General features: G+C 39.8%; 1 protein-coding gene across 9 annotated transcripts; it reads right to left on the bottom strand.

Moving 5' to 3' along the window:
• Nucleotides 1–2,413: 2,413 nt before the first annotated feature.
• On the bottom strand, nucleotides 2,414–27,375 carry RNF170 (ring finger protein 170). Of its 9 annotated transcripts, none has more exons than XM_084504338.1 (9): nucleotides 27,303–27,353; nucleotides 26,327–26,383; nucleotides 18,599–18,668; nucleotides 17,030–17,173; nucleotides 12,444–12,519; nucleotides 11,226–11,337; nucleotides 10,147–10,220; nucleotides 7,753–7,857; nucleotides 2,414–6,056 (listed from the first exon to the last, which is right to left on the bottom strand). In XM_084504338.1, the coding sequence occupies exons 4-9, from the start codon at nucleotides 17,164–17,166 to the stop codon at nucleotides 5,787–5,789; spliced, it is 774 nt and encodes a 257-aa protein (XP_084360464.1). In that variant the 5' UTR covers nucleotides 17,167–17,173; nucleotides 18,599–18,668; nucleotides 26,327–26,383; nucleotides 27,303–27,353; the 3' UTR covers nucleotides 2,414–5,786. The 9 variants fall into 9 exon arrangements, with proteins under 9 accessions (XP_084360464.1, XP_084360469.1, XP_084360467.1 ...); XM_084504343.1 differs by having other exon boundaries at nucleotides 17,092–17,173; nucleotides 27,303–27,350; XM_084504341.1 differs by having other exon boundaries at nucleotides 11,226–11,334; nucleotides 17,092–17,173; nucleotides 27,303–27,350.
• Nucleotides 27,376–27,416: the final 41 nt, after the last annotated feature.

Genomic DNA, 27,416 nt, shown 5'->3' with positions numbered 1-27,416 from the left:
AGTTCCCAAGGCAAAATCTGAGATTACCGAGACACGAAGAAAACCGAGCTATGACTGACAGACTCTGTGTGTGATGCTGACGAGACAGACATCCTATGTAGCGCATTAGCTCCCTAGATCTCAAAGGAACAGGGATGGGAGTGTGACTTTGTGCTCTGTCCCCTCAGAGCAAATGCCCATGTGGCTTCTGGGGTTGGTGACTAGCAGGCTGGTGGTTGGTAGCAGAAAACCTGCCTACAACTGCAGCTGAATTACAGCTTCAGCTCTCCTAAAAGAGCCATCTACTGTGACAGCCTTGTCCGGGGAACACTCATCTTCAGCCGAGCCTCCCACAAGCAAATGTAAATGCAACAGACAAAAGGACAAGTGTGTACCATCAAATTTTCAAGTTTATTTAATGGCTTTTTACCAGATACATAATTAAACGTGTTTCCATAAACACCGTGTTTCCACAAACATGAAACCATGTACCAAAACAAGCTAAAAAGTTTATCACAGAGTTTACCTTCGGCAAGTTTGCAGATGACACAAAACCGGGGGCAGTGCCAGATACACCAGGGGGCTGTGCTGCCATCAGGAGGAACCTCGAGGGGCTTCAAAAGTGGGCTGGCAGGAACCTCGTGCAGTTCAGCAAGAAGTGCGAAGTCTTGCCCTTGGGGAGGAACAGCTCCAGGCACCATGTATGAGGTGAGCCGTTCCCTTCTGTGCTACGTGGGTGACTGAGCACTGGCACAGGTTGCCCAGAGAGGTGGTGGAGTTTCCCTCCTTGGAGATGGTTCTGGGTAACCTGCTCTGGGTGTCCCTGCTTGGGCAGGGGGTTGGACCAGATGGCCTCCTGTAGTGGGTTTAGGTGGCAAGGTTTTGGTAGCAGAGGGCTAAAGGGGGTGGTTTCTGTGAAAAGAATCCAGGAGAAAGGAGTGAGGCAGTGTAAGGGAAGCAGCCCTGCAGCCCCCAGGTGAGTGCTGCAGGAGGGCAGGAGGTGCTGCAGGCAGGCAGCAGCAGTTCCCCTGCGGGCTGTGCAGGGAGAGGCCCCTGGTGGAGCAGGCTGTCCCCCTGCAGCCCATGGGTCCCACATGGAGCAGATCTCCACGCTGCAGCCCCCCCATGGGTGGAGGAGCCCCCGGTGGAGCAGGTGGATGTGGCCTGGAGGAGGCTGCGGCCCATGGAGAGCCCCCGCAGGAGCAGGCCCCAGGCCGGAGCTGAAGCCCGTGGAGAGGAGCCCACGTGGAGCAGGGGGTCTGGGGGGAGCTGCTGCCCACCCGTGGGGGACCCGTGCTGGAGCAGTTTGCTCCTGGGGGATGGATGGATGGACCCCGTGGGACGGAGCCGTGTGGGAGCAGTGCTTGAGGAGCTGCTGCCTGGGGGCAGCCACCACAGGCTCAGCTGGGGAAGGATGGCATCCCATGGGAGGGACCCCACGGGGAGCAGGGGCAGAGAGGGACCGGACTGTGAGGGAGCCACAAAGATGAAGCGCCAGGGACTGACCACAGCCACAATTCTCCATTCCCCTGCACTGCTTGGGGGGAGGAGGTGGAAGAAAGATGGGGGAAGGGTGTTTTTGTTTTCTTTCCTTTGTTTCTCACTTCACTAGCTTGTTATTAGTAGGCAATAAATTTTACCATCTCCCTACTCTGTTTTGCCTGTCACAGGAACTGGTGACTTTATCTCAGCCCTTGAGCCCTTTGCATCATGTTTTCTCTGCCTTTCTGTTTGAGGAGCAGGAGTGAGTGGTTGTGGTGGAGCTCAGCTGCCCTCCTGAGTAAAACCACCACACCTCCAGAAGTCCCTTCCGCCCTCAACTGTTCTTTGATTCTGCAAGCCCAGAAGACTTTGGCCCAACTTGACCTTGGGCTTCCCAGCTAAGACTTGCAGGTAAGTTCTTAGCAGAACAATAGCCAGGGGCCATTCATGACATGAATCATGAAAAGCATGGGATTGCAGCACATGCTGTTCACATCCAGTTTTTCTTTGTCCCACAATGGCTGTCATCTTTCCCTTAAACCTACAGAGATCATTTTCTATTTGCTTTGATTTAGCTTACCACCTAGATTCTATCTGCCTGCTTTATGCTTGTGTTTGCCTGGAGCACTGACATACAAATGTGCTAAATAATCGTCTGTACTGGTTTGGCATCCTGAAAGCTCAGTGCCTACGGATCTGAAGGCACTACTTGGACTGTTCCGGGAAAAGATATTTACTGTACCAATATAATTTTGGGACTAAAATCTCAGATTGTAATTCTCATAATGGAAATAATAAAGATGAAAAGCATTGAGTTACTGCCTGTGGACAGGATGCCCAGACGTAAGAATCACTCAAGACTGGAGCAGAACTATTTTAGACTTGTGGAGGGGGAAAAGGAGGAATAAAAAAGTTCCCATCCAGAAAGCCAACAAAGTAAATCACAAGAATCTCTCACTTTAATAGCAATTTATTATCGTTAAAAGTAACAACAAGTAGGTTTAAATCCTTTTGTTTTAAAAATCTAGTGTAACACACAGGTCACTGTTACAGTTCTATGAAATCCATGGCAAAATTGCATCCCCAAATTACACCATTTTGCCTCATCTTCATAGGCGTCCATGGTGTGTGTCACAAACAACATAGAAACAGACTGCTTTGTACAGCGCTTGTGATAAGGATTATCATTAGGCCTCGAGATGCTACAAGTTATTCTGTAAAAACTATAAAGTATAACTTTACTTTTCCTCTTTGTTAATATTGCTGAAACAATCAAATATTTCACAGGTTTTGGTGAAGCCATAAGAATCTAAGAACTGTCTTTCCCCCTCCCCCCCCCCGTATTGCTTCTCTTCTGCTGAAGGCTTCCTCTTCCCCTCCTTTAGCGATATGGCTGCCCCATTCCACGTGGCGAAACTGCAGCAATGTTTGCAGTTGCTCCCCAGACAGCATTTCTTTCACATTCTGAAGCTAGTGCTCAGGTCTAGCACTTACCTTGAACGTTGCTAACAGAATAACTTGGCAGTAGGTAGTTAAGGAATACTAAATGCTCATGTATTTATCTCCAGCTTTGTGGGAGCTCTGCAGCTTCAGATAAGCTCAAGATATTAGCATTACTCAAGACAGCTAACTTAGAGCTAATTCAGATTTGCCTGAAGGAGCAGCAGCCAGACACTGCCAGACAGCTGCACCTGCACATTGCAGCTGCTCAAAAGAAAGCCTGAACAACTCATAATACTGTTCATCAGTGCTTTGAAGGAGCAAAAAGAAACCCAAAAAAGTCTCCACATGCAAGCACACATGGTGGTGAAAAGGCAGGATGGTCTTAATTCTGTCAAGCATTTACTGTGCTGAATTAAAGCTTACAGTCTTACTCAATATTCAAAAGTAAGCTGAGGCCTCCGAGTGAAATCCTGCTGGCTAGCAGAAACGTGGTGAACAGAACACAGGTAAACTTTACGTAGTTACTCACATGTGGCTTGTACATGATTTCAGATACAACAGAAGATCTGTTCTTTGGGAACAGACTCCTTAGAAGGGCTTTTCTGCATTAACTTCTTCACAGTATCATGTGGAATTTGGGAGCTCAATGAAAAATCACTAAGCAGTTTCTACACCAACTCTACATCTAGAGAGTCATGGGGAAAAGTATACCCACAATCACAGGATAAACGCATGTAGGAGGTACTAGATCACCAGATTTTATGAACAGAGTCCAGTTATCCTACAATAGCAGAACACACAGTTCTCTAAGCAGACCCACAAGCTACACTCTAGGCGAAAAAGGAGGTGTTACATTTACTTGATTATAAATACTTTTTTGGAGTTTGCTCTCGGCTGGATCTCTTGGAAAAACAAACAAACAAACCATGCTTAAAGCAAAACTGCAAAATTCTGTTTATTCTAAATCACTACCTTGCTTCATAAATGTCTAACAGCTTATGAATATCCCACACTTACTCAATAATACCTTAAAGACTTAACTGAGGTAGCCACTACACCATCACCATACGTTAACAATACCAAAAAAGAGTTAAGCTCAACTAATGTGCTCAAGAATGGCTGGTTTGCCAGAAACAACAGTATCTGCTAATGAAAACATCGTTTCTGCCCTGCTCTTCTCCCCCTCACCCTTGTTTCACTTCCTTTTTCTCTTCTTGCCCATCTTTAACACACATAGCAACAAGGAAAAATTTAGCCTTCCAGTTCATTTGGAAAACATTGCTGGACTTTCAATAGCAAATTTCCTAATGAGGAATCAGTGGATTTACTTGTAAATGAATGTAATTTCAAACGCAGAGGGACAATCTCCAGCACCAACCATAGAACGACACATCAGGTGCCAGGTACATCATCTTCCTGAACATGCCTAGGTACTAGAAGCTGTGGAAAGATGCCGACATGGGCAAAACACACAAGTGGTGGAAAGGTCCCTTTCATTTTAAGTCTCATCCAATACAATGTAAACATGCAAAGAATGTTTAATTCTTTAATTCTGTCTAATCGATGTCTTTCAAGTACTCAGGAAGTTAAAGTAAAATGGCAATTCCTTTTCCTCAAACTAAAAGTACATAGATATGGAATATTCTTGAGCTTTCTAGTGGCATTCCCTTACATAAGTACTTTCAAATGAATTCTGTAGCTATGATAGTCTATATTGAAATCCAACAGAAAAAGAATCAACTTGTAGGATAATTAATACTCTGGTAGGTTTTAAAACATTTCCAGATGTTAAATTTTTTTTGGTGGTCCCTATTCACAGATCTTTTTCAAGTTAATTCAGAATACCCTCTGCCCACATCCAAGTCAACCAGCCAATTAAACAAGAAATCCTCAAGTGAAAATCAAACACCCCCACATCTAAGTTCTTTAATATTAGTGTTGCAAATATACAATCAGGTAAAGTTCTGTAAACATCCAGTTCTGACTTCTTTTCTTTGATCACTTTCTAAAATTCGAGGGTTCTTTCTATTGGCTAGATTCTTGAATGCAGTTATAGGGATGCAAATGTCCAATACAGATATACTGCATTGACCTGAAGTGGCACAAAAATGTCACTTCCAAGATATGTAACCCACCAAATAAACAAGCTGAAGAGCAAAACCATGCTCCCATTGAAACACAGAGCACTAGCCAGTTTGGTGTGCATAATATTGGTTTCTCCATGTAGATCATCTGGTGTGTGCCTATTACGAAATATAAAAATAAAATTGTACGAATTGCATGCAACCGTACATAGTGCAGCTTAAGCAATACTGAGGTGTTCTCCTTGTTTTTGTGAAGCAAGTGGACAGCAGCAACCTGCAGGTTGATACCTGTAATGCGGTCCTTGGGTTTCTTCTTTCACAGAGATATAACAAGCTACTTTGATTTTAAAAAATTCTAGCCCGCAACGGTGAGACATTAAACAATTTAGTCATGGTAACTGTCCTCTGAAGAATTTCTGGAATTTCTTTATACATGTCTAAAGTACCCAAATGTATTTTTTCTTAGAAGTTCTTTGCCAGAGCTCCCTTTTCACAAATCACACCCCAAAAGAGGTGTTTTCTGCTTTGACTACATACAATTGTTCGTTAGATATAAGCGGATGAAGGTAGTTTATTACATTATAAAACTAACCTCATCATTATGAAGGTTTTGTAATACACAAAGATTCCAGTTAAGCATCACCACATACTAATTGTTCATATTTGTATAAGATGATCAACTAGAAGCCATGACATTGCAGTTACTGAAGCTGTGCACAGGCACCTCACTATTCTGTACTTATAGTCCTCTTTTTAAAACATTCCACAAACACCTGTGCATCTGGGTTTTCATCCATTTCATCTATTCAGCCGCTGTGTTACCACTTCTCGGTACATGATGGAGATGTATATCAGCAGGAGAAAAATGACAAAGAAATCATCCAAGAACCCCAGGATTCCAAAGAGGGCTTCAGGAAGAAAATCCAGAGGTGACGCCAGGTAGAGCAAAGCTCCAAGCAAGCAGAGAAATATTCTGATGCGAAACATCCAGAAGAGGCCCCCAACAGAAAACATCTCCCTGAATGCATGCCGCAGTAAAGTGGGCAGATCCATAATTCTTTCCATAATCTATGAGGAAACAAAACAAAGGTTAATATTTTGCTTTAGCTACAGGTCCATGCTAAATATGTCTTTTTTTCGGTATGAAGTTTCTATTACTACATTACAGCTTTGGTATCTCTTCATTTATAATAATGAAAATAAAATAACAGTAAGATAACACTCTCCGGATTTAATTTTGCTAGGTAAGAAGTTAGTTTTAGAATATATATGTTTTCAGGCAACAGTCAAACTGTATAACTCTATACAGTAAAATGTACACTTGCCTTACCACAAAATACTTTATTATCTATTAAGAAAGGAAAGCAGTGACTATTAGAGGAAAACAAAATATGGAGAAATTATGAAACAGCCAACAGGGTAATTGGAACGATACATTGATCAGAAGGGAAGAGAACTAGGCATTCCTCAAAATAAAAGAAATAATAGCTAAATTAGAATACATAGAATTTATTCAGAAACACATTGTATGCCTTTCCTATGGCATAGGATGTATGCCTCTCCTATGGCATACAACCAGTGATTCTCATACATCACCAAGGACCAAACTTTAGAGTAAAATAAAGAACCTTTAACTGAATCCATCCCTGACTTCTTCATTTTTTTTCTTTTCATTTTTTTGACTATGATTCTGTCATCTTGAGGGACTGATCAGCAGAAAACATTCAAGTGTTCGTTGTGAGGCTTGGGGAGGGATGACCTTTGAATTTTACTTTATATATTTAGGTACTGATTCCATTTCTACTGTACACAGAGCCATGACATTAAAAGGACTTATAATCAAGGCTGAAAAAATCCTCTAGAAAGGAATGCTGTATGTGGTTAAAGCACAACACTGTGTATAAGTCAAAAACAAATTATCTAATTCAGGTTAGGGTTTTAGTGCAGACATCCGGGATGACCCTGGACAGTTACTGAGGAACAGACGCAGAGCCCAGAGAGGTCCACTGGAGCCTAAAATGTAGTTTCAATCTATTCTGGATAAAAAGCATTACTGCTTTGTGCTTTTGAACATTAAAAAAAAAAAAAAAAGTCCCTTCTGGCAATTTTTTTCTTTTTGGATTGTAATTTTTTCTTATTAATGTTTTGCTACTACATACAAATCCAATGAACAGCTGAAAACAAACTGTTTATCAGAGTTACTGGTATTCATGTACATGCATTTCACTTTCCAAATCAGGCTGTGCACACAGAATAAAGGTGTACGAGGTTAATTTTTTAAAGTTCATAGAACTTCAACCATTTTAGCTATTCATCAAAAAAATCCTGTTTTCTTCACTGAGAGGGCAGAATAAAGACTGTAGTATAGTCTAGCAGGAAAAAATTCCAAAACATCATACAGCTTGAAATCTGAAGAAGAAAGGCAGAGTAGAACTTCAGCTTCTTCAAATCAATTTAAAGAAATTAATCAAGTGAGTATTCTTTCCTGCAACTCACTTATTTCATTAAGTATTAAGAAAAGGGAACCCAAGATTATTAGCAGTTCTCACTCACAACAGAAATAGTAGTTTCCATATAGCAATTACAAATATATTTCAAGCTTGTGGGCTTGTATTATCCATAAAAGCACAAGTTTCCTAAAAAAAATCCTGCAGTCCTATACATCGCAAATAAAAAATTCACATTCCATGCAAAAAAGTCACCAAAAATGCTGTTCATCTCCCCTGAAATCACTGACGTCCACCCAAATTTACCCCAAACTTACAGATCTAGGTTGTCCTGAGAATCTCCGATTGTAATCATTAACATCTTGCAATACTTGGGTTGCATCCTGCTGATCTTCACCGAAGAGTGGTAAAAACAATGTTACCTAGGCACAGCAGGGATTTTAGAACATGTGCAATTAAACACAGATATTGTCAATTATAAATGAGTCAACAGTGATGTTCAGTTAACTATATAGAACAAACTTTGTTTTAGTTGAATATCTAGTAGCAAAATAAAATGAAAAATATTAATATTTAATATGTGGATACTGCTTCTAAGTTTCAACAAATGTATTGCTTAAAACTATTTGAAGAATATCAATGCATTTTTTTTTAAGTTTGCAAAAAATGAGCAACAACAAACAACCCACCTTATAAGAGTAGCTTACAGCAAATTTTTCTCAACACCTAAATCTTTTATGTTTTATAAGTGATTTGGAGAATAAAGTTAATTTCACAAATTAATCTAGTTTTGTTTCTTAAACTCAGAATCAAGTAGAGCTTTCTCTGCCAGCTTTAGAAGGATGTTGCATTTCAGCAAACAAACAACAAAATTCATGCTTCTTGTTACGGGCAGTTGTAAGAAGACCAAAGAGAGTAATAGAAGACAGTGGAAAAAGATAATAGCCTTCAGCTCTCTGGTAAGTACTGAGAATTCCCTTATGTTCTTGGGTTAATTATCATGCAAACAGAAACATATGTGAAATCATATTCAAATATATTTTATCTTTCTGCATAGGACTTTCTGGAAACCTAAGTCTTGCATTTGGAAATATGTTTAGTTATAAAATGCATATTATCAGAGCAAGCAGAAAAAAGTCTTTATTTAAATTGTAACTATTTTTGGAAGTTCCTTCTGTACCTGCCCAATAAAGATACATCTTCTAAGCTTCCAAAACCAGTGTATAGCTCCAATGGCTGTTACTTCCTAACCCCATTTTAAATTAAATAGAAAAAAAATAGAAAAATCAACATTCAGAAAGAAGTTCCCCTCCTTTCTCCCAAGCACAAAACCAATACTCTGTAAGTTGTATGTTGAGCAATATTTATTTCTGAGCTAACACTAGATTTAAAATGAAGCATTTATTACATTTCATGTCTAGATGTAGAAGCTTACAAAACAGAGCTTCTTTAGGCTTTCTCATATTAACTTGTCTTTATCTGTGGAATGCTTCAAGAGACTGGACTTTGAAAAGCTTTTCAGAGCATAAGGCAAGGGAGGATCCTGTAGGAGTTTTTACAGCAGTCACACTTGGCAAATAACAGCACAAGCAGATCTATATTCAACTTCTAGCCCTGCCACAAACCTTCTGCGTGACTCATGTCGTTCATGTATATACACTTCCATTCCCTGTTCAAGTGAGACCTCACTTTTCTTACCTCACAGGGGGTGAGAATGAATGCATAATCATGCAAGCAGTTCTACCCAATGTACTTATTACTCAGAGGAAGATAGAAGGCCATCCATCTCCAGAGAAACATTAAAAAGCACTTAAAAACATCTTATTTTCCTTTTTTCCATCTTTCTCACCCTTATTGTCTGCCTCTCTCTCTCCTCACTGGCTGTTGTCTAAACCAATTCATTCTCCTTCTAGCCATACATATTTTTCTTTCCTTCATCTCTCCTATGGTCACTTGACGTGCTGATACACAGAATCAAAACAGGATTATAATGTATGGGCAAGGGGGTGAAGTATGTTAGTAACTTCCAATGAATTATATAACTCTGTAATTTTACTACTGTTAAAACACAGATGTACTTTTGTTAAAACAGACTGTGAGGCTCAGATTGAATGTTAATGAATTGCAAGGACATATTTCAAACTAACAATGTAAGTAAATTGTGTAGGAAGGAAGTAATATGCTTGCTCTATAAAGCTCAAATTAATAAAAACTAAAAATAGGAACAGAATAAGAAATTGACATGGATAGTTTTTGTTTTGGTTTGTTTTTCTGGCAGGGAGAACAGATGTACTTCTTAGAAACCAGTCATATTTTGACTACTGGCAGTCTTCCAGAACAGCCAGGTCTTTCAGATTCAAGTTCTAGTTAAGAAGTTGTATAACATCACAACTAGGAAGCAGGGAAGAACTATAGTTAAGGTCTCATGATTTTCTGTTTTCATATACTCCTTTACAGAAAAACGGCTGAGTTATCAGTGCTGTTCACTTAAATTTGAGTTGCAGGAACAGTCTTTATTTTTTTGATTTATCTGTCAAAGCAAAACATTTAAGAAACAAGGTCCACCATCTACGTCTCACATATCCATATTCTTTCAGCTTCTCAGATTCCCTCTTCTGTCACTCTTACTACCGCAGTTCACACGTAACACTTTTTTGGTAAACTGTACCAGATGGCCAAACCATCGGGTCCACAATTACTTGAGTTATTACCGTTTGTCTGCAGATTGGACAACGGATTGCACCAAGCCACGATCCATACCTCCAGTATGCAATAATGCAGGAACCTGACAAAAATAAGTTACAGATGTTGACACTTCTGATCTGAAACAATTATTGTATGAAACAATAAGCTAAACACCAAGCAAAACAACAAAGATGTGTATTTTTGTATATGGCACTCATCAAAGATACCAAGAACCATATTCAGCATGATTAATGAGAAAAATCCTGAACAGGTTCACATGCATTATTAATTTTAAGAAATTATTTCCTAAAATGACAGAAAACTTCTTAATCATTAACTGAAGAAACAAATAATTACTATTTTTTCCCAATTTAAAATTTGTAAGTGACAAAATATCAAGACATGTAAAATTTATCCTGAAAACCTGGCTTTATCATCAGAGTTTCAGTGTATGAAAATCTCGCTCTCCTTACTGTTTTCCACATTTATAACTTTTGTCTTTTAAATGACCGGGCATGGTAAGCATGATATATTCTGTAACAGTAGACAACTGCAGTGAAAGAATCCTACTGGGAAAGTGAAGGAGGGGAAGCAAAATGATCACAGTGATCATAGAACACTGATAATATATATTTACAAATTTGATCAGCCGGGCCTCAGAGAAAAGTAAATACTTTAATCATTGTAAGCTAGTAGCAACTCTAGGACTTCTAAGAAAAACAAAATACCTCTGTAATAATGAAAACACCAAGCAGATTTTTTTTGTTCTTTCTAAACCAGCTTTTTATATGGTACATTTCCAAGTGTATTTCAGCCTTTTCTGTTTTTCACTAACAGGAAGTAAATGATACTCTCTGTCCATAATATATTTAAATTAAATGCATTTCAAGCCTGATACCACAGAAAAAAATCCAGCATATTCTGAGAGTGACTATTTATTAACATTCATTTTTTCAACAAATTATATAGAAAATTATTTCTAATGAACTTATAGATAAGCAGTTAAAATCTAGCAAAGCTTTGCACTAAGGTAACAGTACTATTGCCAGAAGTTTGTATTTCTGTTCTGGTTTTACCTATGGGGTTTGGGGTTTCTCTTTCTTACCACAGAAAAGATGTCCACAGTTTGTTTCTATAGGAAATGTAGCTTGTTGCAAACAGACTGGACAAGACATATCTGTATAGAAGCGATGTCTATCACCAGCAGAGGCATCCTGCTGGGACAGAAGAGAAATGGAAAACATTAAAGATCCTATTTCTTATGAGAGAAGTCTGCTGAACTTAAGTACATAAATAAATATATATGTTACCAGAAGTCAAATACTCGAATTCAAAACTATGTGAAATAAAACAAATTAAAAAAAAAAAAACTAAATGCAAAAGTTATTTCACCAAGCAACTTTATTTTTATTTTTTTTTTAGTGACAAGCACATTATTTTCCCCTAATCTAAGTATGTGCTTCAATCCAATTAAAGACCACAAAAGAAGAGCCTCCCCAATCCTTCACATTAAGTAGGATCCCTTATATCAGACACACTGAAGCATGAGTAACACCTTAGACCTAGACTTTTACTTTATTATTCTAAATAGCTCTGTCTCAAACCAGGTGCCTGAACTGTATTGCTTACCAACTGCACTATCTAGGGTTCCCAAGGCCAAACAGCTACATCAGTTTGTTTATTTCACTGTGGTGAAATGTGTTTTCCTCCCCATTTCACCACGTTTTTCCTCCACATAAATAAGCATTCTGGTCACAAATCTGTCATTATTTCAAGCACTACTATGATTAAAGACTCTTCTGAACAGTCTCCAAAAAGCATGGGTTCTCTCATTCAAGGGCTGGGACTCAAAAATTATTGCTAACATGGCCTAAACATTAGATTCTCTCCTACATGTCAGAATTGGGTGTAATTCCTGTTGCCCAGCTCCAGCTGTTGTGCCATTGTTCTGCTACACAGTTTATCAGTTTAAACATCTAACCCCTGTCCTGTGGCAGCAAGCTGTTCTCCAGATTCCTTCTCCTTTACCACTAAGTTCCCAGGAACATTGCAGGAAGCACACAACACAATCTAACATACTCCACCTTGTGGCAAAAGCTGGTTTGAAAAAAGAACCAGTCAAATCTTCAATTGTAATGACTTGATTTATCCATTAAAAAACAAAACCCTACATCACTTCATTCTTAGATAAATTTTAAGGATGCCTCTGAACATGAAGTAAGGTCCTGAAACTTTCAACACTAGCTTCTTCCAGACCTTCAGAAGAGAAGTCTACACTACCCCAAACCAGATAGGTGAACGATTTCAACACTTAGCAAAGTACCTGTTCAGTTTGAAGCTGCTGTCGAAGAGCTCTTACTAGCTCTTGATTTTCTGGGTGTATGTTCTGATGTTCGTTTCTGTGAGAGGAAATATAAGCAGTAAGAAAAAACTGAACACTGTGAAGCAACACTGAAAAATAATTGAATGGAAAACAATGAAACTTGAAAAAAGGAGGAAAAAAACACTCTTTCCTGCTATAAAGAATTTTAAAGGAAGTACACAAAAAATTAATGAAACAGTACATTTAGTGTAGATCCTAAAATTACTCTGGCCACTTAAAGCTCCACAGCAACAAAATTTTTCAAATAAAGGCTCCATAAACAATCACTAAACCATATGAGAACTCAATTTTGACATGAAAAAAAAATCAAGCCATTAACCTGCAAAAAAGTCAAGCTGCTTTAAAGATATATTCATCATGTAGAAAAAGTTTTATTTTTTCTCTCCATTCCAGTTTTTATGTTGTCGTTTCACTTACAATTTCTTTTTCCCCACTCACTACATAAGCTATCATCGAGTTGAAAAATCCTTGCAATTTCAGATTTATCTGCTATATGAAAGATTAATCCACAAGATTTACATAAGAAGGGGTAGGCAAACTCTTAGCTTTAGAATGTTGACTTTATGTAACTATCAGCAGCTTGGATATAAAAAGAAATCACTGCAGACTCTACTGGCAAGAAAACTACAGGTTAGAAACACCAAGATAAAAAGGAATCAGAGGGAAGGGACTCACTGAAGAAAGGAGGCTGGATATATTAAGAATTCAAAAACACAATGGGAACAGGATTGGAATTAGAAATTATGCTGACAACATTACGAGATGTTGAATTACAATAAATATGAGTCAACAACATGTTCAGAACTGCAAATTCCTGTGTTTTATTTATTCATATGGATTTAACTGGTGATAAATTCTGCTCAGCACTGTTGAAATCTCAGCTGGATTCTGTCTTCCATTTTGAGCTAAATGCATAAAAACATGTAGAGAAATTGGAGGAATTCAGAAGAGAATTATAAGAACTACTGCCCACATAGTTCAAGCATTAGAAAAAGATTGAAGAACTGGGAGTTTGTATAGAAGACTGCTTATGGAGAGAAGTGAGGACAGGATAAGTCTTTCGATCTATAAATACGAGCAATTATTTTCCACAGTTATCCAAGGTTGGTGAAAAAACATTTCTAACTACTACACGTACAAAGCCAGAAAGCTTTACCTCAGGGTACTGTGACCTATCTTTGACTAAAAGTTAAATTGCAGAACAGGTTACTCTGATTTAGGGATGATCTAGGCAGGCTGAACCTGTGTCAGAATTAAATGGATGAATTTTTAAGACATTTTCTGGCTGCGGATCTATTTATGTAACTTCCTCAGTGGCTCCAGGCACATCTGCAATATTTTCCTTCATTTGATGTGAGCAATCACAATACTGCATGCTGCTGTCTTTAATGTTTTGTCTTCTTCATTCTTTTTTCAAAGAGGAACAGAGAAAACCCATATTTTCATGCTAATAACAACCTGATTATCTGCAAAAAGTATGCTTATTTAGCAGTTAAGTGGCTGACATATGAAACTTATATGATGAGAAGCTTACATTAAAAACTTTATTGTTCTCCCCTGGTTCTCCACAAATCACATCTTGTGGAAGTTGTCTGTGGTGCAAGTTATATGTTTAACAGTATTTTCCTGTTTAGACTCTATAAATTAGCGTGCTTTGCACCTTCACTTTGCCAGAACTTTGATATATATTGAAATTCAATGCAAATCACACACAAGTGGAAGGTGTGAATTATAAGCCAGTTTATCCTGAGTCCTTTATAAACAACTAATTGCAAATTTCTTACCAGATTGTTATCTAAAAAAAGTAGACAAAGTTACCAGGGCAATACTGGCATATCATCCTTATGCAAATATTACACATACGTGACTTTAGTCTGGTACCACACATTATGCTCAACATATGAGAGTGTTTGTAGAGGTACAGTGTCTGCTACCTATGCATAAGATGGTTCAGAAGCAGAATGCTACACAATGTCCAGGAAGAGGCAGGCATAGTTCAAGACCTATCCCATTCACAGCTTCTGTTGTGCAGTTAGTGTGAGTAAGTAAGTTAGAATAAATGAGAAACAGTATAGTGCTTTGTAATTAAAGGCTTTTTTAATATTTTTTTCTGGCCAAACACAAGCCAAGCCAAAAAAAAAAAAGTTTAGTAAGCACTTTTCCTCATTTCTGAGTGTTAGCACTCTGTAACTTGAGGAAAGAAATCCCATGAGGTGGCAAGATTTTACTATGCCTCATAAAGGACCACACCAACCTATCACTACCAGGAGAGGTAATGGTACCTACTCAATCAGTATGTGCTCTCATGTAGGCAAAGTGAAGGCCAGCACCTATGCAGACTGGAGTATCACTGCACAGTGATTGACATTGTTCTTCTTCCAAGGACTAAGATCTGACTTCTGCTGACAATACTTACTTAGTTTTATAAACAAACCTCACGTTGGAACAGGAAAAAATAGACAAAAAAAAATCTAAAACTACAGATTCATAAACATGGGTTTGCTAATTCATGTAGGACATGCAGGGAGTCTCTGATACAAAACATTGGAGGGTCAGACTCTTTTTAACATGTTTCATAAACTAAAGTTTCACAATCTCATTTGTAATGTGGTAATCTACTTATTTTTGAAAGATGATGAAAAAAACTGACTGCATTTTATCAAAATGTACAACCCAGAGATATTAAACAAAATGTCCTAAAGAAATACTGAATTGGTATCTCACTGAACTAAACACCTGCAACTTGATATATATGTTAGTTACCATTAATAGATTTCAACACCAAAAGCTCAGAGACCTTCAGCTCATGCCCTGATGTGATGCCTCACTGCATTTTCCCTGCTACAAAAAAGTAGAGCAACCACATCCCTCAGCAGTTCTTTTCATATTCCATTTTTCTCCCCTCCGTGTTTATCTGCTTTTTCTCCCCTGCCTCTTGTTCAATGCTAAGTAAGTATTACCGTTCTTTTGTACTGTACAGATTTTCCATTGTACTGTACAGATTTTGATGGCAACAATACAAAAGAGGTATGGGGAAAATGCTGCTTAATACAGACAATTTTCAAAGGTTCCAGAAGGCACAGTGGGTATCTAAGAAGATGCTGGTAAGACCTTCAGGAGTCAGTCATACTGTGTGAAAATAAGCTGTTTCTAGACTTCTGAACTATGAAAACTTTGTGTTCAAGTTTGTTTGCCATTCCAGAAAATAAACTGTCAAGGCATGTAACAAGATCCACAGATCTTGTTACAGCTCATTCCACTGCACTGGTAAGATCCAGCTAGCCATTTTCTCCTCCCTCAAGTAACTCTTCATCATCAATGTATCATCTCCCTGAATGCCCGTCCTGAGTAAGCCCCCACCGATCTTGCTCACCGCTGACCCTCCTTGCTCTACTCACTTTTTTTTTTTTAATGTTAACTTACTTGCCATTATGAAGTTCAAAACCAAAATGTTTAGTATTTAACTAAATGCTTCAAATTCAAGTCACATGTGCTATAAAAAGTAAACATAAGGGATAATGACAGCACAAGGGGGCAGAGAAAAGGCAGCTGAGGGAAGAGAGGAGTCCTGAAGTCATCTGAATAACTGAAACAGGCTTGGCAAGAAAAGCACTTTGATCTGCATTCAATCCTCTGAGGTTCCCGTGCTATCTCTTTGGTGGTGAACAGTAGCACTGCCTTGCACTTCAACCAGGCTTTTCCAGTCCCGGTGTCTTTCATGGCCTGCTCTCAAACACACCCTGCCCCACTAATACTTCTTACAAGGACACATTCTCCTCGGTAAGCTTCATAATGCTGATGCATCATTAAAATTTAGTTCTCTCAGATATTAAAACTGTTTCTGTATTCAGAAGTCCACAGAAGTGTTAAAAACAAACAAACAAAGAAACAAAAAAACAACAAACATACAACAAAACAACAAAAAAGCCATGGTGAAGCTCAGATTTATTCTCCCAAAAACACATAGGCTAAAATATTTGTTAGCTTGCAAGAAAAAACATTGGAATTACAAATAAGCTTTTATTAATTGACCTTTAAAATTCTTTAATTTTGAACTTAGCATTTTCCTTTATGGACAGCATATTAAAGTCCATTGTTTTTCAAATATACTCATTTATAAATTTTATAAATAAATCAGTCTGCTCTTTTTTTTTTTTTTTTCTTTGCTTCAACTAGCAAGCACATTGGAGGATTCCATTTAATCTTATTTGTGGAGTCATTATTGATAAATCTTCACTCAGCAACCAAATATGACACAACAGCCATACACACTGTGAATTCAGTCATTTTCAGTCTTTGGAAAGGATGAATGTATGGAAATTTTACTTTACTTTTGAGAAACGCATCACTTAACTCTAACTGTGAATTAAATTATGAACTCAGGCAGTTAGTTAAATAGAGGAAGTGATCAAACAATCATTTCCTTAACATCACAAAACAAGTTTTGTATATGCAACAATCAGTTGAGAAAGTTAGAATTCGACAAACTCAAGTACGTTGATTAATTCCCATCAACATATTCTCACCTTAAAAGCGTATATACCAGAGCAGCAATGAAAGTGAAACTGAGCACAACTGCCACCAGTACCTGGTCACTTATTCCTTCTATGACTGAATCATTATCTAGCTTCAAACTCTGAACTTCTGCCTGGTGACTGGCCATCACAGCTCTAAAATGTAAAAAGAAATATATATGTATACATGTATATAGAGAGACATACACACACATACATTTTAAACAGTTACAAATAATATGTATATGTATCTATTCATATGAACAATAAATTCCTGAAGCAAAAGATTACTCATTGCTGGGAGAAAAATGGTGAAAAAGAGGAAACAGATGCATTTTACCAAACAGCTTGCTGCAGAGGACTACAAAACATTTGTCTTGCACAGTAGCAACGACTGCATTGTGCTACAAGGTTTTCTTTTTTAAAACAACAACAACAACAAATCAGTCAGATCCTTTACCTGAAAATCTTTACCAGATATCTTGCTTAGGGACAGGACACCCTGATGTGTTTGACATATTCTAAGGATAGTCCATTTATAAAAGTATGACTCAACATTATCAAGGTTTTTTGTTATTATGTAACACATCATTGCTGCTAGGCTAAAACAATGTACATTTTAGAAACCTAATTTACTGCCCTTACCTACATGAATAAAGAAACAAGAATATTTGCATCACAGCTTGTTTTAGAGTGTTAAATGGCCATTTGGAAGCACATAAACTATCTGACGTATTTCGTATTTTATCTGCCTCTCCTATGGTTTCAGCTGGAAATATGGGCAAAGCTTGAAAGAAAAATAGTACTTTCAAGCTTCCCTAGTTAGACTTATTTGGTTTATATTCATTTCACATATACAAAACTCAGAATGACTTGCCAACACTAATGTTCATTAACCTACAGCTGAAGACACGGAAAATAAAATAGTCTGCAACATGCTGCTAAATCACTCCTGTTGCAATCAGGAAGTGAAATGAACTACAGCTGTGAATATTATGAAACCAGGGAAGTGAAACTAAGTCTAGGAAAAGGTAAAAAAACAAAAAAGTCATATTAAAGATGTGTCCATACACACTGGAACTATTTTTCATACAGATTTGACATAAAAGTTCAGCAGCATTTTACAAAGTCAGGGAAGACTGGTATCATTTACTTTACTTCCTACTCCAGTGTGGGTGCTTTAAGCTTGCAAACTTTCATCAGTGTCTTTTCCTAGTTCATAGCTTGTATGTGATTTTTGAATTTGAACCCTGCTGTCTAGCAAGCATCACTACAAAAGACATTGTCTGGTCCTGAATTAATTGCAAAAATGAAAGGGAACACAAGTCATGGGGATTTTAGAACCTAACTGTAATGCACTACCCTGGCAAGATTTCAACACACTGGTCTACTGATAACAGAAAAATGTCATCTTTTCCATAAGATGACTACTCTCACTCTCCAGATCTGTTCTTGTAGGAGTTGTAGAGCTTTTTCCAAGCTTTGTTACATTTGTGGCAGCCACCTCTGCAGCAGCAAGGCAAGAGAAGCTAGTATATTCTAACATTACTATAAAAGGGGTAAGTGGGTATAATTAAGTACCATAATAGCAGAGAAACATGGAGCATGAAGGGTAGACTCCTTTCATTGTTCTTATATTTTTGGACTTCCACTGCGAAAAAACAAAATGAAATAATGAAGCATATATGAAGTGGAACATAAACCAAGTTACCTAACCTGCGTCTCAACCTGAACTGAGACTATTATTCCTGTAACTCTAGTCATAATTTTTGCTAATGACAGCTTTTCACCCGCAGCAGTGTCATAATCTAACTACTGAAATGTTGATTAATATTTAGAAAGAGTAAGTTTTCCTAAAGGTAGAACACCTATGACTCATCAAGAGCCATGTTTGAAATAGGTCAATATTGACCCAGATTTCATACATACTAATGAATAAACGGCTGTATCTTTGTAGAAAGGTCTTATGCAGGATCATGACTCCTACACACAAGGAGCTACAGCATTTCTCTGTGTGGCTACTTACACAATTAGATTGCTATAGATAAAGCTGTGAGGCTAACGTGTTGTGAATGTCTTCTGATCGCCCATTCCTTGGTGCTGAGGGTCTGGACTTCTAGGCATACTGTCATGCCTCAGCTCAGCATTCGCAAACTGTACACTTTATTTCTTTTAAATATTCACTCTTGAAGAAGCATCTCTCTCTTACAATACATCATTCTGGGATACCCATTTTCCACAACTGTGTCTCGGGCAGAGTGCTGTTATTTTAATGTTTTCTCTCCTTAAGTACCATCATCACTGCAGTAACCTTCACTGTTACACTGTCATTTCTGGGTTGGCCACTCCATATACTTCCAGACGTAAATGGCAAGGAACTGGTATGCGATAATTTCTCCCTACAAAAGCTCTGTCAGAATAGACCAACACACTAACAACACTTCATTTTGTTAAGCACTACTCATTTTTTCAGAAATACATGCTGTGTTCGAGAGACATACAGATGCTCTGATTGCCCAGCACCTTTGAAAGGTAAGTGTTTCTCTCTCTGACACCTGAAAGGCTTCCTGTATCAGTGCTTGCTTCATGTACTCTGAATCTGACAAATATGAATTGTCAGTATCACACAAAATGAAAGGAATTTTCCTGAACAGCCTCCAAGGCTTCCACTCTAGAGCTCCCTCTCCTTCTCTTCATGCTCCTTGCAACAACATCTTTAATCCTTATCTGTTTATCATCACACTGGCTACATCTTCATTTCTGCTCGTGCACTTTTACTGAAATACCTAACTGTGGTGCCAGGGTTAGCAGGGGGAAATGAATATGGAACAGAGATTCTCACTTTCTCTTCCTGACCACACACAATCCAATTATTATCTACTTCGGATGCTCACTTATCACATATGACTTTCCCAATGACCATTTTAACACCAACTTACTGCCCAACAGGAATTCCTGCACAATTTTGCTTTGCTACATAAAAGGCCGCTCCTCAAAACACATTGTCTTCACTAATGTATCACTACTGTCAAGATATATAGGGGGAAGTGGAACCTCTGCCTCTTAAGTCTCTCCCCCTGCTGCTTCTATTACTAAATTACAGGAGTGCTGCAATGTCTGGCTACAGGCTCTTCAGAAGGGACAGGCAGCACAGAAGGGGTGGTGGTGTGGCTTTCTGTATCAGAGGGAGTTTTGATGTTGTGGAACTTGAGGCTGGGAATGATAGGGTTGAGTCCCTATGGGTTAGGATCAGCAGGAAGGCCAACAAGGGAAGCATCCTGGTGGGGGTCTGTTATAGACTGCCGAACCAGGATGAGGAGACGGATGAGGAGTTCTGCAGGCAGCTGACAGAAGTTGTGAAATCATCAGCGCTTGTCCTTGTCGAGGACTTCAACTTCCCTGACATATCCTGGAAGCACAGCACAGCCCAGAGAAAGCAGTCTAGGAGGTTTCTGGAGAGCGTGGAAGATGCTTCCTGACGCAGCTGGTTAGTGAGCCTACCAGGGGTGGCGCCCCGCTAGACCTTCTCTTCACAAACAGAGAAGGACTGGTGGAGGATGCGATTGTCGGGAGCTGTCTTGGGCAGAGTGACCACGAGATGGTGGAGTTCTCTGTTCTTGGCGAAGTCAGGAGTGGGATCAGTAAAACCACAGTCTCGGACTACAGCAGGGCTGCCTTTGAGCTGCTCAGGACACTGGTTGGCAGAGTCCCTTGGGAGGTGGTTCTGAGGGGCAGAGGGGTCCAGGAAGGCTGGGCGCTCCTCGAGAAGGAAACCTTAATGGCGCAGGAGCGGTCTGTCCCCACGTGCCCAAAGACGAGCCGGCAGGGAAGAAGACCCCTGGCTGAGCAGAGAGTTGTGGCTCGAGCTTAGGAGAACAAAGAGGGCTTGTAATCTTTGGAAAAGAGGGTGGGCCATGCAGGAGGACTATAAGGATGTTGCAAGGCTCTGCAGGGACAAAATTAGAAAGGCCAAAGCTCATCTGGAGCTCAAACTGTCTACTGCCGTTAAAGACAACAAATGTTTTTATGAATACATCAGCACAAAAAGGAGGACTAAGGAGAATCTCCAGCCTTTACTGGATGCAGGGGGAAACTTAGTTACAAGAGATGAGGAAAAGGCTGAGGTGTTTAATGCCTTCACTGCCTCAGTCTTTAGTGGCAACAGCAGTCGTTCTCTGGATACCCAGCACCCTGAGTCGGTGGAATCACAGAATCACAGAATTGTTTAGGTTGGAAGAGACCTCAAGATCATTGAGTCCAACTTTTGACCTAACACTAACCAGTCCTCCACGAAACCATATCACTAAGCTCTACATCTCAACGTCTTTTAAAGACCTCCAGAGATGGTGACTCCACCTGCCTTTCATAAACCCATGCTGACTGGGCCTGATCGCCTGCTTGCCCTGCAAGTGCTGCGTGATGACACTCAGGATAATCTGCTCCATGAGCTTCCCTGGCACTGAGGTCAAACTGACAGGCCTGTAGTTTCCCGGGTCTGCCCTCCGGCCCTTCTTGTAGATGGGCGTCACGTTTGCTAGCCACCAGTCGACTGGGACCTCCCCCGATAGCCAGGACTACTGATAAATGATGGAAAGTGGCTTGGCCAGCTCCTCCGCCTGTTCTCTCAGCACCCTCGGGTGAATCCCATCCGGCCCCATCAACTTGTGTACATCCAAGTGCCGTAGCAGGTGGCCAAACACCTCCTCGTGGATTATGAGGGCCACATCCTGCTCTACATCCCCTTCCTATAGCTCTCTACAGGTACCTTAAAGGAGGCTGTACCAAGGTGGGGGTTGGTCTATTCTCCCTTGTACCTGGCAACAGGACAAGGGGGAACAGGCTAAAGTTGCGCCAGGGGAGTTTTAGGTTGGATGTTAGGAAGAACTTCTTTACCAAAAGGGTTGTTAGGCATTGGAATGGGCTGCCCAGGGAAGTGGTGGAGTCACCATCCCTGCAGGTCTTTAAAAGTCGTTGAGATGTAGAGCTTAGGGATATGGTTTAGTGGAGGACTGTTAGTGTTAGGTCAAAGGTTGGATTGGGTGATCTTGGAGCTCTCTTCCAACCTAGACGATTCTGTGATTCTGTGTGATTCTGTAAATTCTAGAGATGGGCTATTAATGTTTAGGGGTCATGTTCATGTTTTAAGTTACTTTCTGCCTCTGGACAGCAAATGAGTGCTGTGCACATTCCCCTCATTACCTCTAGCACTTGTTCTGAATCAGACCATTGCACAAGAGGGCTGACACAAATCGTGTAGACTAAGAAATATAAAGAGAAGCTTTTCAGTTCAAAAGATCAATACATGCTTTCTCTGATGAGTCATTTAAGCCTCAGTAGACACAGCAACGATCTCCTCCTACTTTATCTCTGTGTGAGCATGTAATAAAACAAACAACAATGACTCCAAGGAGAACACTGCTGAAATACACAATGTGAAAACTGTCTGACTGAAGGAGGAAGGAATTTTCTGATCTCAAGCCTGTTTACAACATTTTCCAACAAAATGCACAGAACTGCAAGCTTGCAGTTCACGTTTCTTCGAGTGCAACCACAACAGCCCATCACTACATCTGTAGTGGTTTGTATGCATGATAGACTAGCCAAGGCCTAATATAGCTGCTACAGAGTCTTGCCTTCCAGAGAGTAGGTCTAGAAGCAGTGGTCTTTCAGTCAGCACAATTAATAAGCAAGCTATAGGAGACTTATTCTGAAACGACATAATGAAGTTATCTTTATCTTTTGTGACAACCAGTGCTGATGAGGACTAGCGACTGAAGTTCACAAGGAAGACTTCTATAAGAAAAAACTCTACCTATCTCTCCCAAAATAATATGCACTAGTAAGTTGATGCCATATAATAGCAACTTGATGTAATTTGCATTTAATTATTTTCTTCAACCTGTTTACTTTGATCCATTACATTTGTCTGGTTGTGCAAAAATAACTGTATTTCCTCAGCCTGTTCAGATCAGTCTTCGAGACCACAGGCTCTTCAGGCATTAAATAAAGTTGTTCATTCTTCTCTATAGATTTCTGCTACTTTTTTTTCCTTTCAATAATTACAAAGGTTTGAAAATTTCCATGCTGTGTCTCTGTTCTTTTATACAATAAGTTAGTTCTTGTCTATTCTAGCTTTCTATGAAAACTGTCACGTTAATAGAATGACTTCAGTTAAAACAGGCAGTAATAAGAAATAAATTCAATTTTAAGAATTGACCTTTGCTTACACGTGGAATTATTTTCCTCTTTTTAACCATTTAGCAGTGAGGTAGCTTTCTTACAAGAGAGCATAACCCCACCTTGTCTTCCAATTAAAGGAAGAAAAACAAATATTAAATTAAACAATTAAAGGAAGAAAAACAAACATCTAACATCTAGTATCATCTAACAATTCTAACAATTCCAATCCCATTAAAATTGGATGGTATATAATCAATTTCAAAATGACAAAAGTACAGGTTGCAAAGTTTAAAAATCCAACAAAAACGCTTGGCCTGGACATCAGGAAGAGGTTCTTCTCTGAGAGGGTGGTCGCACACTGGAACAGGCTCCTCAGTGAAGCAGTCATTGCACCAAGCCTGCCTGAATTTAAGAAGCGATTGGACTGTGCACTTAGTCACATGGTCTAAACTTCTGGGTAGACCTGTGCGGTTCCAGGAGTTGGACTTGATGATCCTTATGGGTCCCTTCCAACTCGGGATATTCTATGATTTTCCTACATTCAATGCTACAACAGTAACAAAACAAACAACAAAAATTTCAGCTCAACTTTAAACTAGTGGCACTTACTTGAAGTAAAATACTGGGACTGCCTAGTAAGGAAAGAAAGATGAGTAGTTATTCCTCTCTTCCACTTGGCTTAGCTAAATTACAGCTGGACTTTGCAGCACAGTGCTTAGATGGGGATCAGATTTATCTGCATCAGGATTCTTTATGGTTACAGGATGTAAACAACCTGAAATAGACTCATCTGGCCACAGAATGCTACAAAGTAGAAAGGAATGAAACTTTGTAAAATCATGCCATTTTGTTTGTAAAAAAACATTTCAGACTACCCACCTGCACATAAAATCACCTTGCTTGTCCTGTGTTTTGATGAGACTGATTACAGACAGAAAGCAATGCTAATTTACAAACATTTCAAATAAGAACCTGCAGGCCTTGAAAGGTACATTTCCTCCCACCTGATGGTTAAGTATGAACAATACATGCAATTTTATGCAAAAGAACCAAAATCATGAAGAACAACATTGCAATTATGGTAACTTTTATTCTTGGAAACACATACAGATAATACTGAAATGTGGGGGCACAAAGACCCATAATAGTGTGGATGTATTACCTCTTTTTTTTTTTTTTTTTTAAAGATTTGAAAAGTATTTTGAAGGCTTTTTTGTACTATATACAGCACAGTTAGAGCAATACCTACACTACGGTTTGCAAACAAATGAGAAACAGTCCTATGTCTGCCACAGTATATTGCATACTTTTTGTGAGCTAACCAAAATCAGAATATCCCCATAGATTTTCTGTAGGAATTGTATTTTCCAAGTTCAACATGGACGTACCTAATATACTCCCCAAAAGACACAGGACCCACTACCAAAGGAATATGCTAACTTAGAGAACCGAGAGGCTCTCTTCATCTCTGAGAAGTAAACAATGAGATAACACACAGGCAATACTGCTGTGAAATACTGATTAGTAACCACGAGCAACGTTGACTTTGAGAGCAGGGTACAATTTGCTCAGCATCTGAAAAATATGTTGGGTAACAACATGCCCCTTCAGGGATGGGCTGGGAGTGAACTGAGTAAGAACAACTGTTCTACTTCATTTCTATTTCTGCTATTTTCTTCTTGTTGCAGTACTGACAACCACCCTTGTCAGTTCATTTATAAAATGAAGACACTGGTAGTGCCCACCACCGTCAGAACCTGCAATATCGACTGGCTGTTTTCTTTTAGTAGTAGAACCATTATTCCCTTTTCCTTGCAAACGCTTCTTGCTTTAGAGAGAATGTGTATTCTGCAGGATATGCTAATTCCTAACTAGTAAAATACTACCATGAAACACAGGCTTATAAAATGGAATTCTTGTAAAGTACAGGTTATTCCTGTGATTCTAATTTCTGTTAAGTCTCCAGAATTTTCCTCCACTGTAAGAGGATCTAAAACCAAATAAATTGACTTCATTTGTATCACCAGATTTCCAATAAGTGACCTGCTTTAATAACAAAATCAATGTTTAATAGTTTAGAAGTAGTAAAATGGAGCATATTTATTCTGAAACCTCCCCCCCATGCATATTAGCTTGTATTGAAATCTTTAAAGCATGACTTTAGCTCTTTTGGTTTCACTGAAGAGAAAAACAGACACAAGGTCCCCAAAATAAAGACAAATTAATAATTGCTAAGTAACAATTGAGAACTTCATGGTAGTAGTAGTTCCTGGACATTGTCTGTAGTCGAGAACAGGACTTTTCTAATGGATTTGATCCACCAAGCTGGATCCTACAGTTATTTTCACTCTCTTTCATGCCGGATCGAAGGGTATGGCTACATTGCATTCAGGAAGTGTAATGACAGCATGTATTACACATGTCCAATGAATGTCAGCGAACATACAAATAGTATTGAAAGTACTTTAAAGTTAGTATACTGAAGCTGGACTTTTTCAAAGTCCAGCAGTGGACATATAAAGTGTTTGAAAACAGAAATTACGTAATGATGGTGGGTGTACTCAGAAAAAGCTGTTTTGATGACACCGGATTTATCACCTTTCCACTTTTGTGAACGCACTCTTATTTGCAAAAAGCAAAGAATAATCTCTAGTACTAAGTATCTCCGTAAGCTTCAAAAATCAGGAGGAGACAAACTGAAAGGCATAAATACTAAGGCAAATAAAAAATAAAAGAAAAGCGACATACAAATTGACAAGATATATTGTGAGAAGGTTAAAACAAACTCAGGAATATTTTAGTAGGACTTCATGCAGCCTGTTAATACTGCATTATTATGGGTTAGCAGCTACTTTGGAGTCATGACTCTGCTTAGCTGGTACAGCAAAATTATAGCCCAACTCAACTGTATTGTGTTTAGTTATGCTTTCATTGTCGACCACCAGTACTTAAAGAACTATGCTGAATACATTTACATGCGTACATAGTCATTGCAAAAGAGAAAGAGAAAACCTAAACTGTCTTGATAAATTTAGTTTAACGCCAAAATAGCAGACAGGGCAATTTCAGGAGGGGAATAACATGCATTTCTTCATTATACATTAAGAATTGCCCAACCAGGGCACTTGCCTGATGAAGCAGGTCTCTGCAAGGCTGGAGGTCAGCAGTGCCTGTGGCACATCTTCCCTAATAAAAAAAAAAAAATATAGGTATTTTGCTTTTCCTGCTGGAAGCCCACCTTGCAAGTTAAAGATGCAAATTCCGTACAGGAATATACTCCCAACAGAGCCTCCAGACATTTTTGTCTGAGCCTGAAACTGTGCAGCACTCCTACTTGGAGTATCTGTCTGGATGACGCACGACCTGTGTCAAACAGTCCCAAACCACGTCTGGAACTTGTGCACCAGGCTAAAACAGACAGAAAGGTATGGAGCTCTGAGAAACACAGGGGGTTCAGTTGGGTTGACGTGCGGATGGGAACTCAAGGAAGAGCCTGTGGGTGCCTTCAGTTGGACAACTAAGTTTCCTGGACGAGAAAGGAAGGAATGGTGCTTAATTATAACATGTTACTGAAATATGGTATTTCAAATAAGGCTGGAATGGGTTTTTTTCTTCTTTTTTTTCTTTTTTCTTTTTTTTTTTTTAAACTTTAAATTGTTTGAAAGTGCCCAGGCATACTTCATGGTGGAAAGCAGTGCTTCCGCAGGCAACCTCACACCCCCAGCAGCACGACAGAAAGCGTCAGCCTGCCCGCTTGCGTCAGCGACACACAAAACCGAAGTCGCATGTCGCGACAGCTGACAAACCGGGGCGGCACATCGTGGGGGAGGGGGGGTCACAGCCGTGCAACACCGCTCGCCCCCACCTCCCAGAGCCCAAACCCCAAGGGGCAGACGCGGAGGATGCCAAAATCCCGTCACGCGGAGCCCGCTGCGGGCCGTGCCGAGCCGCGGGCCCGCCGCCGAGGGCTGGGCCGTGCCCCCCAGCCCGGCCTGCCGCCGCCGAGCCCCTCTCCGCGCTGCTCTGCCCCCCTTTTCTCCCCCCTCAGGGACCGGCACCCTCCGCCCCCACCGCCCCGTCCCGCCCCGTCCCCTCACGGCGCTACCTCAGCTCCCGCCGCTCGCCAACGGCCGCCAACGGCCGCCAACGGCTGCCCCGCCCCGCCCCGCCCCGCCCCCTCGCGGCGCGCCGCGGCCCGGGCCCGTCTGGGCTCGGAGGG

Source organism: Aythya ferina (genome assembly GCF_964211825.1).
Source record: "Aythya ferina genome assembly, chromosome: Z".
In the NCBI taxonomy this organism is placed as follows: domain Eukaryota; kingdom Metazoa; phylum Chordata; class Aves; order Anseriformes; family Anatidae; genus Aythya; species Aythya ferina.
This window is presented reverse-complemented; position numbering and strand designations above follow the sequence as displayed.

What these genes read in the sequence shown, in the direction of transcription:
- RNF170 (XM_084504337.1), bottom strand. Translation starts at nt 26,496, where the DNA reads ATGTCTGGAGGCTCTGTTGGGAGTATATTCCT. An exon ending in TCTGTTGGGAGTATATTCCT is followed by an intron (nt 26,384 to 26,464) that starts GTACGGAATTTG and finishes TTTTTTTATTAG; the next exon opens with GGAAGATGTGCCACAGGCAC. An exon ending in AGCAGCTTCAAACTGAACAG is followed by an intron (nt 11,338 to 12,443) that starts GTACTTTGCTAA and finishes CTTCTGTCCCAG; the next exon opens with CAGGATGCCTCTGCTGGTGA.